The sequence below is a fragment of the Microcaecilia unicolor genome, chromosome 1 (genome assembly GCF_901765095.1).
Source record: "Microcaecilia unicolor chromosome 1, aMicUni1.1, whole genome shotgun sequence".
Lineage (NCBI taxonomy): Eukaryota > Metazoa > Chordata > Amphibia > Gymnophiona > Siphonopidae > Microcaecilia > Microcaecilia unicolor.
The window spans coordinates 156,417,141-156,432,092 of record NC_044031.1 but is presented as its reverse complement, the minus strand read 5'-3'; the positions used below and the strand labels follow the sequence as shown (position 1 = coordinate 156,432,092).

The 14,952-nt window shown below is 41.6% G+C and overlaps 1 protein-coding gene across 1 annotated transcript in view; it reads right to left on the bottom strand.

Annotated features, from left to right (window-relative positions):
* Positions 1 to 14,952, bottom strand: part of LOC115470681 (histone deacetylase 9-like) — a 632,873-nt gene that overhangs the window by 372,057 nt on the left and 245,864 nt on the right. The window contains exons 9-10 of the mRNA XM_030204118.1: positions 9,130 to 9,249; positions 8,736 to 8,833 (exon numbers count right to left, since the gene is read on the bottom strand). Coding sequence (XP_030059978.1) covers positions 8,736 to 8,833; positions 9,130 to 9,249 — 218 coding nt within the window. The remainder of the gene's footprint in view (positions 1 to 8,735; positions 8,834 to 9,129; positions 9,250 to 14,952) is intronic.

Genomic DNA, 14,952 nt, shown 5'->3' with positions numbered 1-14,952 from the left:
AAAAAGACCTGTAATGACCATGTTTCACCAAAATGGCTGCATCTGGGGTTGACCAAATACTAATGAATAAACATACAAATCAAAATTGAGTAGAACTCATACAAATGATATCAAATATGAGATGATTCCATAAATATAAAATGGACTTAAGAAACTTAAAAATTCACACCATACATACGTGCAAACAGAATTTGATGACGTGCATGAGGTCCCAAACATAAGATCATTTAAAAACCAATGAGTATAAGTGCAGTGATTAGATGACACCATAATATCAAGTGGATGAAGAAATATATATCACAAACTAATGCTTTTGAAGCGTAACATGGTCTTTTTCAATTGTGTTTCTTGGACTCCTGTTCTGCTTGGCATTCTTCTGCTTACTGTTTGGTGTTGACTTGCACAGCCTCTATTTTGGTACTATGGATGGGTAATGGACATGGAATGCACTTTGCAGTTAGTATGCACTTAGGGATGGATTCTCTATATAAGGCGCGGCGAGTAGCGTGCGTTAAATTGTGCACTTGGCCAATTTATATGTGCTGCTCAATTGAATAATGAGCATAATAATTGGTCAATAACATCCAATTATCATCACTAATTGTCAGTAACTGGAATTTATGTGTGCTTCTTTTTAGGCATATTCTAAAAAGAGGTGCGTGTAAATTCCAGTGTGTATAGCTAAAAAGGAGTGTGGGGGCATTGCTTGAATTTACGTACTTTGTTACAGAATTCAGGGGAACGTACCTACATTTAGGTGCAGGTATTTCCACCAGGTTTTCAGTGGCATAAATGGCCACACCCAAGTGTAGGCACATTCCCCGGTACTATGCACTATTCTATATACCGCACCTAATTTTAGGCACATTATATAGAATAGCACTAGGCATATTAATCAGATGTGTCTAGATTTTAGACACCATTTACAGAATCTGGCCCATAGAGTGGGTCCACTTAATGTCTCCTACATAGAAGGCACTACATGCTTCCCCAGCAACTATAACCTGAGTACTGCACGCTACTGCAAATGTTAACACACAACCTGCAATGGAAAATGCCAGGCATGCCCCCAATAATTGCTGTTTTAGATTTGCAGCTACCCCACATTAATTTTCTGCGATAAGCCACAGTAAACAATTTAACGCACTTTAGTGAAAAGACCTCTAAATGTTGAAAAGAAATATGTAAATCTTAACATTTTCTGCCATGTTATCAACATGTTCATTAGCTGTGGCACACATATGTCACTTCTTAGGAGTCACGGACCAAGAAAGGAATCTAGGTGTCGTCGTTGATGATACGTTGAAACCTTCTGCTCAGTGTGCTGCTGTGGCTAAGAAAGCAAATAGAATGTTAGGTATTATTAGGAAAGGAATGGAAAACAAAAATGAGGATGTTATTATTAACATTTGTATAGCGCTATCAGACGCACGCAGCGCTGAACACCTGACACAGAGAGACACCTTGAATATTGTGTTCAATTCTGGTCACTGCATCTCAAAAAGATATAGTGGAATTAGAAAAGGTGCAGAGAAGGGAGACGAAAATGATAACGGGGATGGGACGACTTCCCTATGAGGAAAGGCTAAAGCGGCTAGGGCTCTTCAGCTTGGAGAAAAGATGGCTGAGGGGAGATATGATAGAGGTCTATAAAATAATGAGTGGAGTTCAACGGGTAGATGTGAAGCGTCTGTTCACACTTTCCAAAAATACTAGGACTAGGGGGCAAGCGATGAAGCTACAATGCCGTAAATTTAAAACGAATTGGAGAAAAAGTTTCTTCACTCAACGTGTAATTAAACCCTGGAATTCATTGCCAGAGAATGTGGTAAAGGCGGTTATCTTAGCAGAGTTTAAAAAATGTTTGGACGGCTTCCTAAAGGAAAAGTCCATAGATCATTATTAAATGGACTTGGGAAAATCCATTGCTTATTTCTGGGTTAAGTAGCATAAACTATATTGTACTGTTTTGGGATCTTGCCAGGTACTTGTGACTTGGATTGGCCAAAGTTGGAAACAGGATGCTGGGCTCGATGGACCTTTGGTCTTTCCCAGTATGGCAATACTTATGTACTTATGAAAGGGGAGAATGTCGCAAATGTTATAACCTATGTAAATCACACTGAACCCTGAAAAGGGGATTTTAGCGATATATAAATGCTGATTTGATTTGATTTGACTTATGTTTTGGTGCTAATGCAAGGGAGACATCGTTTTCAGTTGCAGGTCCTTTATTTTTTATTAAGCTGCCTGTTGCTTTGAGGCGTTTACTTGAGATTGCAGTCTTTTAGAAACAGCTGAAGTTGCATTATTTTATGCAGACCTTTGGTGTATAAATTCAACTAAAGGCTCCCACATTATAGACTTACTTATCAGTTAGCATGGTGCTAATATTAGATTGTTAGCTGATTAACACTTCCACAAAAGAACTTAGATTGTGAGCCCTCTAGGGACAGAGAAAGTACCTCCTCCAATTTCTCATTGTCCACATGTGATTTAACAATTTTGAAGTTTTGGGTCATGTTGACTAGCACTATGGAAATCATAAGTGGCAGAAATAGTAGTAGTAGTAGTAGACAGTAAGTACCTCTTTTTGTTCCCTAACAGGCTTATTTTTGAAAGAGAAGGGCGCCCATCTTTCAACACAAATTGGAAGATGGGTGTCCTTCTCACAGGGTCGCCCAAATCGGCATAATCGAAAGTCAATTTTGGGCGTCCTCAACTGCTTTCCATTGCGGGGACGACCAAAGTTCACGGGGGCTTCTCGGAGGTGTAGTGAAGAAGGGACTGGGGTGTGCCTAACACATGGGCGTCCTTTACCGATAATGGAAAAAAGAAGGGTGTCCCTGACGAACACTTGGATTACTTTACCTGGTCCTATTTTTCTTACGGCCAAACCACAAAAATGTGCCCTAAATGACCAGATGACCACCGGAGGGAATCGGGGATGACCTCCCCTTACTCCCCCAGTGGTCACAAACCCCCTCCCACCCTCAAAAAAATTAAAAAAAATATTTTCCAGCCTCTATGCCAGCCTCAAATATCATACCCAGCTCCATAACAGCAGTATGCAGGTCCCTGGAGCAGTTTTAGTGGGTGCAGTGCACTTCAGGCAGGCGGACCCAGGCCCATCCCTTCCTACCTGTTACACTTGTGGTGGTAAATGTGAGCCCTTCAAAACCCACCACAAACCCACTGTACCCACATCTAGGTGCCCCCTTCACCCATAAGGGCTATGGTAGTGGTGTACAGTTGTGGGTAGTGGGGTTTGGGGGGATTTGGGGGGCTCAGCACACAAGGTAAGGGAGCTATGCACCTGGAAGCAATTTCTGAAGTCCACTGCAGTGCCCCTTAGGGTGTCTAGTTGGTGTCTTGGCATGTCAGGAGGACCATTGCACTATGAATGCTGGCTCCTCCCAAGACCAAAGGGCTTGGATTTGGTCGTTTCTGAGATGGGCGGCCTCGGTTTTCATTATCACCGAAAATCGGGGACGACCATCTCTAAGGTCAACCTAAATTTCGCAATTTGGGCGTCCCTGACCGTATTATTGAAACGAAAGATGGACACCCATTTTGTTTCAATAATATGGGGTTTCCCCGCCCCTTCGCTGGGACGTCCTGTGAGGACGTCCTCAGGAAAACTTGGGCGCCCCTTTCGATTATGCCCCTCCATGTCACCCAAAATGTACTCCATCAGTTGCATTGCCTTGTCTATTTTTAGGATCATTAGTACTCAGAAAACTATTTCCTCATTGAATGGTAGGGTGGTCATGCCACAGTACCTTATTATTATATTTTATTGACATTTTACAATTACACAAGATAGCAATCTTGTTTGAAATGACTGCAAGGTACATCATACAAAAAGAGAAAAACATAGCTCAACAAAGCAAGAAATTCAATCAGCTTTTTCCACTGATAGACATAGTCCAGAATGTGTGTGTGGAGGGGGGGGGGGGGGGGGGGGGGGGGGGGGGGGAGGAGGCCAAAAACACAGTTTGAAGAAACTTGGCATCAAGATAATAAACTCCAATTGCTAATTCAAATTGAAATTAGTATCCAGAAATCAATCAGCAATAAACAAGTAATAATCCAATGACTAAGATGTCAATACCACATCGAGGACAGACGAAGCTCAAAAAACAAACCTAAAATCTAAGAAAGCAAAAAGATGGGTTGACTCGTAGAAAATATGCTTAGGGCCAAATTCTATAAATGGTGTCTTAAAAATCGACACAAAAAAAACATATGCTTATCGCGATTATACAAACTATGCCTAAAGTTAGGTGTAGTGTATAGAATATGCATAGTGGCCATTCTTGCAAGTAAAATTTAGGCACACCCATTTAGGCCACCTAAAACCAGGCTTAAATATCTGTGCCTAACTTAGGCATAGATCAGGTGTTCTCCATAGTAGTACGCATAGTTTTTTTCAAATGCCCATGACCCACCCATTCCACGCTAATGGTCATGCCTCTTTTCAGCTGTGCACATTAGAATTTACGTACAACGCAATATAGAATATGCCTAGAAAGTTGTGAACGTAAATTCTATTTAAAGCCAATTAGTGCCACTAATTGGTTGTTAAGTACCAATTATTGACACTGATTAGCTTGTTAATTAAATTGTGCACACAATTTGGCCATGTGGCCACATTAGCAAGCACAACTTAAGGCACCGTTTGTAGAATTTGGAGGTTATTCAATTGTAATTTAATTACATGTTTGCATGGAAAAGTTTCCTAGCACTGATTTTCAGCAAGAGTTTGGTGGCAATATTTGGCAGCATGAATACCAGGCCTATCTTTGGAAGGTTCAAACTTTACCAGCCAGCACTGAGTATCAGCTTGGCCAGTTAAGCTTGAACCAGCCAAAAATAAACCGGATATTCAATGCCGGTCACTGGAAATGGCCAAGCATTGAATATCCAGGCTCAGTGCCGACTACTGGAGTTAGCCGAGCTAACTGCTGTGGTCTAAATGTTAGGCCCATTAAGTTGCCTTATCCCATCACTCATTAAGGTGATGGTGATGGGATTAGGCAACCCAACTCATCAACTCATCCAATATTATCCTAAAATAACCACTTACCCCCTCCTCTTGAACCTCCTAGCACTACCTTGACATGCTAGCCTATCCCTTCCACCCTCTTGAACCTCCCTGATATCACTCCAACATCCTCGCTTTCCACCCACTCCCAAATTCACCCCTCTAGCGAAATGATTATTATTAGTAGTAGTACTAGGTGTTTTCATGATGGCTAGTATAGAGTTGAGGGGCAGGGGGAGGGATAAATGTCATGAGACAACAGCACTGTTAGGAGGTTGGAGGGTTCCATTTTGAACCCAGGCACCAACAGGTCAGGAGTGTTCAGGGATCAGTCCTGCCTCTAGCTATTCACCAGGGAAACCCCCTGTCATTAAAAACACATAACATTATGATATTCAGATTAACAGAAAATACTTAGTAAGTATGACCTTTTCATTCTCATTCATGGCAAAACTATGCTAGGCAAAATGAAATCCCAGAGTCAGTTTGTAAAAATAAATCTTATATTTTATGTCAGGACACAGGATATCCTGATAATTTAAGGTAGGCAAGAATGAGAAAGGAATGCAAATTATTGTTCAGGTTTTAACACAGAGACAGGGACTGCATTTTGAATAATAGTATCCCTGTATGAACATTTATGGAACATCTGATAACATATACTAACAGTCTGAAACTTGTGAGCAGTAGTATCAAATAAGTAAGGAGGTCCTACAAACAGATGGGATTTTTCAAGGGAGAGAAATTTCTTTTGCAGTAATTACATTTCCTGAAGAGAGCCCAGTATGAGCAGCATATCTTAATTATCCAAGCATAAGAAGAGTGAATGAAAGATTGAAGTGTGTTTTCAGTGCCATTTTAGAAAAGCCGTGAAAGTCAGCATATAGACATTTTAGCCAAACCGTCTAGAGCCTGTGACATATTTTATAAATGCAGGACTAAACATTTAAGCCTATTGTAAAATCAATATATATTCGCCCCCAGACCAAGACATCTAAAAGATTATCAAAAATGTACAGCACAGTAATGGTGATGTCTCAAAATGTGTAAATGTAAAACACCCAAACAAACAAGTGTACCCAAGGGTTCCCAGGAAGCAGAAAACATTCCACAGGAGCCCAAAGAAGCATGCTCTGCCCCTTTAGGACAGGTACATTTCATCTGTGAGGCCCCCACACCATCCCAGCTGTCCAATCAGTGCCTGCAGAGGAAAACATCTAGTGTCACTTGTGGCAGTGCTGCAAAACATTTAGTACTGGGTTCAAAACGTTTAGCACTACAAAATGTTTAGCACTGTCCTGGGGTGTAAAACATTTAGCACTGCCGTGGGGTGCAAAATGTTTAGCAGCTGGCTTTGTACAACAGCAGGCATAGACAATTGCCCTAAATGTTTAGAGCTGATACCAAATGTCAGAAACCTGGACGTACCAAATATCAACATTTACAGCCCTTCCACCTAGACATTTTTGTAAGGCATGCATGCCATTTTACAATCTCTGGCAAAAGCTGCATGGGAATGTTTGTACTGGCTCCAAAGCAACAGTTCTTATCCCACAAAGGAAACTTCACCTCAGAGGAGGTGGACATGAGTTAGAGTATATGGGGGGGGGGGGGGGGGAGTACTGAGACATCACAAACATCTTTTGTTGTGGCAGGGTAAAAGGTCAGCACCCCAGAGGGGGAGGGTAAAGGGACTGGGTAAGAGGTAGTTGGAATGGTATTGGAAGGCTGGAGAAGGCTGTGGCAGCAGAATGATAGCTGACAGGGAGAGGGCAGGTAGCAGGTGTGGAAACAGAGGGGTTTCTGTCAACAGACCTGGGTGGAGAGAAAAAACAATCAGACCTAGAGACTATCAGGTCTTTCACAGTCAGCACCAACACAAACAGTCATAGTGACATGCTGTGGCGGCACTTATTCCTGATTTAAGGGTGATCTAATTCCTGACGCAGATCTTGCTTTGCCTGTGTGTCAATGTGCAATCTGGAATTGAGAATACACATAGAGCACACTGCACTGCTCATTACATACCCTGTACTGCCCCTAACAAGCATCTGCCAGTCCTAGACGTTTTAGTGGCTTAAACATTTTGTCTTGTCTTTTTGTAAAATACTGGCTTATACTTTTTGGCCACAAAAACATATAAGTGCAGGATTTGGGACATTTAAAGCACGAATAGTGTTTGTAAAATGACCACCTTTGCACTTTTGGGGATACGTTTATAAAAGATTTTTTTTTCACACATACACTCTGTTTCACATGCATAACAATCCTATTATAAAATTACCCCATGGGTTATGAGCATAAAAGTATGCAAGGTGACAAGAAGACATATACTTTTATGCAAATTACATGTAGGCAAGGTGGAGGAAGGTTTATGAGTAGATTGCGAGTTTAGTTTTGAAGTACACACACTGGGGAATAGTTTATATAAGTCACCTTAAAAATCTATATGGTGTATAGCCTCACCCAGCGCATCCCAGGATACACTGGGCAGGGCTGGGCGCCGCCATTTTGCGGCGTCGCAGGAAGAGGAGGGAAGCAGGCTACCCTCCCTCCTCCAACACACAAGGTAGGGGGTAGGACAGACTAGACCACCAGGGACCCCTTGTTAGGGGACTAGGGGGGGCTGGAGACCCACCGGATCTCCAGCCCTCCCTGAACCTGGGGGGGGGATCTTCGGGGGGGGGGGACCGGAGGTCCAGTGGACCTTCAGCCCCCCTGTCGCTGGGGGAGGGGGGTTGGTTGGTCGCCCACTAGGTCACCAGGGACCTTTTGCTGGGGGAGTTAGGGGGGCTGGAGACCCACCAGATCTCCAGCCCTCCCTGAATCTGGGGGGAGGGGCCGGAGGTCCGCTGGACCTTCAGCCCCCTGTTGCTGGCAAGTTTGCTGTTGGGGGGAATGGGGGCCTGCCAGCATGCAAATGCATGCTGGACAGGGCTCACCATTCCTCCCCAATGATCTGCAAACCCTAACGCCAGCTCGGATCTGGCTTAGGGTTTGTCGCAGCCAGTGACGCAATCTTTGACACGCTGGCCGCTGATCATTGGGGATGAATATGTTTAGCCCTGTTTAGCATGCATTTGCATGCTTGTTGCATTCAGAGCCCTCAAGCGCATTGTTTCACGCGCTCGAGGGCTCTGATCATGGGGCGTTAGCAAACGCCGGCACTAGTATGGCGCTAACAGCCTCTAGCACCGGTGTTTGCTTCTGATCATCCCCCTGTAAGTGTTTTCAAGTTTGAGATGTTTTTCAAATTTCTTTGATTTAACTATTACTGTACATGTTTTGTGAGGCTATTTTATAGGTACGTAGGCTATAGGTTCATAGGCTCCTATATTTCTTTATATGATAGCTTCTTTGAGGGTAATAGAACTCTAAATGCTTCTAAAAGAAGCACTAATTTACACTAAAGCTTTGACCTTGATAGTTGCTGATGCTACTTAGAAGCTTCAAACCTGTGCTAATTCTACTCCTTTGTGCCTACATTTTAGAAAGTATTTGATATGAATGAATAAAGAAACATCCTTGAATTTACATGTTTTTACAAAGAAAAATGAAAATTCTAAAACATGCCATAAGATTTTGAAAATCATAGACATTTATCAGTGATAAATACCTGACACTTGGATTTATGCTGGGTCTTGGGATCGTTTAGCACATAGAAGCACTATTGGAATTCATTACCAACCTGAATGCAGTGAGGTACTCTACATTTCCCATGGGAGGATTCAGACCACCTGTCCAAGCAATATTTACATTAAATCCCTCACCAAGGCCACTTCCAACCTAAAAACAGGAAAAGTATTGCATTAAAAAAGCATCATGAACATATCAAAAAATACAAAAGGTATGCTTTTGAAGCAAACATCAAATAACATGTCAAGTCAGCCAAACTTTGTTTGACAATGACTGTTTTGGGTTATTCACTTGTTCTATCCAGGCTCTCAGTTCCAGCACACAATTTGGTAATCACGTGTAATTTAAAGCACCAGAAAACGATGAGAAAATTAGGGGTAATCATGCAATGTAATTAGACCTGGATGATACAAATAAAAGGGGAGCTCTAAAGAAATAAACCTAACCTCATCTGGGGCTCCGCTGCCAGGGAAAAAGTTGCCTTCATCATAACGATGGAGGGAAATATACAGGATGCTGGGGTCAGCATAGAAAGCCTGCTGTGTACCGTTACCATGGTGAACATCCTAAAGGTGAAGGAAAACATATGACAAATGCAATAATGTTCAGCTTGGGTCAAAAAAAAAAACTCCTGCTTTATATAAGCTCTCCCTTCTTTTTTTTTAAAAAATCCACTTCTCTTTCTCTCTCTCTCCCTCAATGATCCTTCTCTCTTTTCCCTCCACTACGCCCTTTACTTCCTGAACTTTCAAGCAAATGACTCTTTAATGCACTCATTTTTTAAACTGGCTTTTAAAAAATCAGGAAACTGCAGCAAGCATGCCCTGGAGATTCCAGATGAGCAGTCATTGAGAAATCCCAGTCCTTTTGTACAATTAGATATTTATACATTGGCTCTTTGTATTCTTTGCCTCAGTGATGGAATCTAGCATCCTGTTTTATGGAAGGATTTTATGACTTATTAACTGCCAACAGTTCATAACCCCTCAGGCTTAATTAACTAGCCTCATTGGCCTCTGAAGAAAGACTAATGTTTGAAGTACAAACTCAAATTTCGCAGAAGGATCTATGGTTTTGGAGAGCATTTTCGCAATTCTTGACAGAACACTAAACATAAGCGTGTTCATTGATTTGCCAAGTTCCACTGCTGAGGTCAAAGGCTTTTCAACCAGCTGAGTAAATTGGCTTTCTTGAGACATTCAGTTCAGTTAGCAATCCCAAAGCAATGGGATCCACATAAAAAAAAAAGATGCCAGATGCAGAAAGAACCTCATACTTCACTTCTGCAAGAACATGATGGCAATGCTTGACGCAAAAGTGTGATCTCATTAGACTGTTCAATTGATACCAACAAATAAACATGTTCTGTCACTGGAAGATGGGAAGAACCAGGGACTTCAGCCAGATAGCATAATTCAAAAGCTATACAATTGAAGTTAAAATAGCACAAACAAAGTTGTCATCCTATACTGCTTGCAAGAGCAATTCTATACGTGGCCACACGCATTTACATGCCAGCAGTTTTCCCTCTAAGTGTACACTTATGTGCCTGATTAGCAGCAAAGTGACTATTCGCTATTCTCTAAGGGCACATGTAAATGGCATAGCACAAAGGTGCATGTGTGGCGTTTGCATGGATGGAGCAAAGGAGGGTCATGGGTAGTGTTACCACTTATGTGCTCAACTTACAGAATAGCACATAGTCACTTTGGACCTTATTCTATAAAGGTTATACTCCTAAATTTATGCTTCTAAAATTTACACTCCTAAATTTACGCTCCTAAATTTGTGCTCCTAAATTACGAGCCTAATCTATGCTCCAAAATAGATTAGGCTTGTAATTTAGGAGCGCAAATTTGGGAGCATAAATTTAGGAGCATAACCTTTATAGAATAAGGCTCTTTGCTACTTACGGAAATGTATGCTTACTCGCAAAAGTACTGGTAGTCTATTGGGTTCATTTTCGAAAGAGAAGGACGTCCATCTTTCAACACAAATTGGAAGATGGACATCCTTCTCACAGAAACGTCCAAATCGGTATAATCGAAAGCCGATTTTGGACGTCCCCAACTGCACTCCATCGCAGGGACGGCCAAAGTTCAAGGGGGCATTTCAGAGGTGTAGCGAAGGCGGGACTTTGGCTTGCCTAACACTTGGACGTCCTTGACCCATAAACAAAAAAATAGAAGGACATCCCTGATGTTTTCACCTGGACCTGTTTTTCTTAAGACTAAGGCACAAAAAGGTGCCTGAAATGACCAGAAGACTACCGGAGAGAATCTGGGATGACCTTCTGTTACTCCCCCACTGGTCACTAACCCCCTCCCACCCTCAAAAAACATCTTTCAAAATAATTTGTGCCAGCTTCTATGCCAGCCTCAGATGTCATACTCAGGTCCATGACAGCAGTATGCAGGTCCCTGGAGCAGTTTTAGTGGGTGCAGTGCACTTCAGACAGGTGGACCCAGCCCCCCCCCCCTACCTGTTACATTTGTGGAAGAAAAGCGAGCCCTCCAAAACCCACAACAAACCCACTGTATCCACATCTAGGTGCCCCCTTCACCCATAAGGGCTATGGTAGTGGTGTACAGTTGTGGGTGGTGGGTTTTGGGAGGGCTCAGCACACAAGGCAAGGGAGCTATATACCTGGGATCAATTTATGAAGTCCACTGCAGTGCCCCCTAGGGTTCCCAATTGGTGTCCTGGCGTGTCAGGGGGACCAGTGCACTACAAATGCTGGCTCCTCCCACGACCAAATGGCTTGCATTTGGTCATTTCTGAGATGGGCATCCTTGGTTTTCGATTATCGCCGAAAATCAGAAACGTCCATGTCTAGGGACGACCAAATTCAAGGATTTGGACGTCCATGACGGTATTTTCGAAATGAAAGATAGATGTCCATCTTGTTTCGAAAATACGGGTTTCCCCGCCCATGGATCGGGACGTTTTGCAAGGACGTCCAAATCAAAACTTGGATGTCCCTTTCGAAAATGTCCCTCCACATATTTATGTGTGTAAGTGGCACATAAATGTCAGAACCCAATTACAGAATGGCCCTTAAAATATTATGTTACATTTTGTTATAACACTATAGGAAGACTGTATTGTTTGTGAACTGATGTTGGATTGCACTGGTGTTCTATAATGGAATCTGGCTCTCGCCATGTGGTATCATGGTGCCGAAAAGGAAGTGTCCACTTATAGGATTTTCCCCTTTGTGCATACCTGCAGTTCAGTACATGATTTAAGCATGTTAGCAATTAAACCTCTAAAATACTATTCATGGCGTGTCTCATTTTCTATAGATGTAGTGTGCTTGGGAGAGAGGGGTGATGGTAGAGAAGGTTATGTGGAAATGGGAAATCCAGATGTGCAGTGATGAAAGAAATCTAATTGTCAGGCTTCGCCATCGTGGTCATCATTTTTATTAAAAGCCAGCCAATGTGGTCACAATATCATCATATTCAGTGCCACTATCATGATAGTGGCTGGTTCTAAATATCCAGATAATATAGTCAGCACTGGAATTTCTCCAGATCGGGAAGATATATATTTTAGTCCACTATCTGAATAACTTTTCAAGATAACATGGGTCTGAATATTGCTGCTCTGCAGATGAGTTCTGCAACTGGTTTGTCCATTCACCACAAAACACTATGCAGATAGGACTAGATTCTATATATGGCACCTGAAAAATCGGTGCTGAAAATATTTACACCTAGTCATATTCTGTAAACTGTGCCTAGATTTAGGAGCAGTTTATAGAATATGCCTAGCAGTCATGCCTGCGCCTAACTCTAGGCACATTCATTGTTGCCAAGTAAAACTTGGTATAAATACCATCGACTAAGGTAGGTACAGAGAAGGTGTATTCTATAAGCTTGCACATAGATTTTTAAAATAGCCATTGTCCACCCATTCCACGCCCATAGCCATGTCCCTTTTCAGCGATGCACATTAGTATTTATGCATACCACTTTACAGAATACGCCTAGCAAGTTGTAGGGCGTAAATTCTAATTAATGCCAATTAGTATCAATAATTGCTTTTTAAGTGGCAATTATTGGTGCTGATTGGCTTGTTATGTAACTAATTTGTTCACACAAATCCAGAAAACAATTGGATTCACACACTTAATTTTGGTTATGCTATACAGAATCCGGGGGACAGTGTCAAGGTGGTCTGTAAGGATATTCAGAATCACTACCTCGTAATGCCTGCATATCCTGGTCAGCAACACTTATCCAGATTGCAAATGCTGTTATCCAGGTAAGTGCTTTTGAAAATTAACCCATAAATGTCTTTTTCCAACATCAAGGATCAACATCAAGGATGACAATGCAAACCCAGGATAGCAGCAGAAGGCTCAAACATCTACCATAGTTGACAAAACTGTATTGCAAAATCCAGTTATGACAAGCCTAATCACATTACATAACTGGATGTTACTTTCATCTTCTTTTCCTATCCTGGGTCATAACTGTTCATTCTTGGCTACTTGTCTTGTCTGTGGGGACTGGTTCTCTCTTTTCTTGTTGGTTTTTGTCAACATTAACCACTTATGAATTATGGAAGGTTGAAAAATACTTGGTGCTGAGAAAATATGAATTATTTTCCTCTGAAATCCATACAGTCAAAATAATCCATTTAAAGGTCAAATTAAGTGGGTACCCTCTCAATAAAGAAAGGGTGCCATAACAAGACTGAGCCAATTGCTTTGCCCCCTTTTTCCTTATTCCACCTTTGTCCCTCTAATGTAATGTGTTGGTGGAAGGGGGAGAGGAAAGGGAGGATGGGTGAGGGAGATGCTGAGCGCTAGTGACAGAGAGAAGGCAGTGGTGATTGGTGCATGAGCAGTGGAGTTGTGTACCAATCAGGTGTTGGCATTGGGGCTGAAAGTTTTTTGGGGGGATTTGGTGCACTCAACAGTTCATTTTTTAAGAGCCCAGGTGGTTGTGGAGCTGAAAACCCTCCCTCCCTGAGTTTGGTGGAGGTAGTTTGTTGGGGTGGAAGATTTGGGGGTGGAATATAGCAGTTTTGTCACAGTATTTTGAAGTTAGGGGATTTATAAGGGAGAAACTATGGGGTCATATGCAACATCACCATGAGCCCTCTTGGCAAAGGGCAGGGTTTGGCGTTAACCATGAACCCTGTCGTTTTTGAGTTTTCCAGTACTTGTTAAGTTCAATTAGTTCAATACCAACATTCTTAACTATTAAATATTATTCTAATGTTATAATATTGGAAAGATGAATATGTATTCTTGTTCTGATTAGGGAATTGGTGGGAGTTCAAGAAAGGGGTTGTAATGTAAATCAAATAAAATTGCATCTGGTTGTTTTCCCATATCATATGCAGACTATTTTGAGTCTTTATTATTGGGTTTTGACAATTACTTTATGTGAATGAAAGGGAGAGTATGGATGCCAAAGTTATGCTGTGGTTATATGCATGCAGAGGTTTACAGGTAAGATCATGAAATGCTTAAATACAGCAGCTACTATAAGGTATAAAATTCCGATAGGCTATACAGAGAACACCTCTTTGTGATCACTATTGCCAAATAGAGCAATGATGCAACATTTAAAAGAGATAACAATAACTAAGCAGTTGGGTAAATGTACATTTTAGTTTGCACAGAATACTATATAGAAATAAATCTGCATAGAATAGTACATATATGCTCTACTGGACATTCCATAGAAGACAGCATGATCTGATCTATTGCCTGTGTGCTTGAGAAACCATAAATCCCTCTTGGATTACTTGCTGTTCCCTTTCTTCACCAGAAATGATAAAGTGAACTTTTTTTTTCAGTAGAAAAGACATCTAGCAGAATGTACATGAAACAAAACACAAAATGGTGATGCTGTGAATATGGATAGGATGTTTTAGATATGTCTACTTTTTACTTTTTTTTTCTAACCAGGTTCGTAGAGATAGAATTTCCTTTGATAAATTAGAAATCACTTTCTATGCATGTTCTCATGCTGTACATTAAATTAGATTGCATACTTGATAAGCAGGTAAAAGTATATACTATCAGGGAAATTCTATGGAGCATGTATGAACAGTTAGTAGAAGGTTGCTAGGCTGTATAGAGAGGGGAGTGTGACCAGCAGAAGAAAAGAGGTTTTAATGCCCCTGTATAAGTCATTGGTGAGGCCCCACCTGGAGTATTGTACAGTTCTGGAGGCCGTATCTTGCTAAGGATGTAAAAAGAATTGAAGAGGTGCAAAGAAAAGCTACGAGAATGGTATGGGATTTGC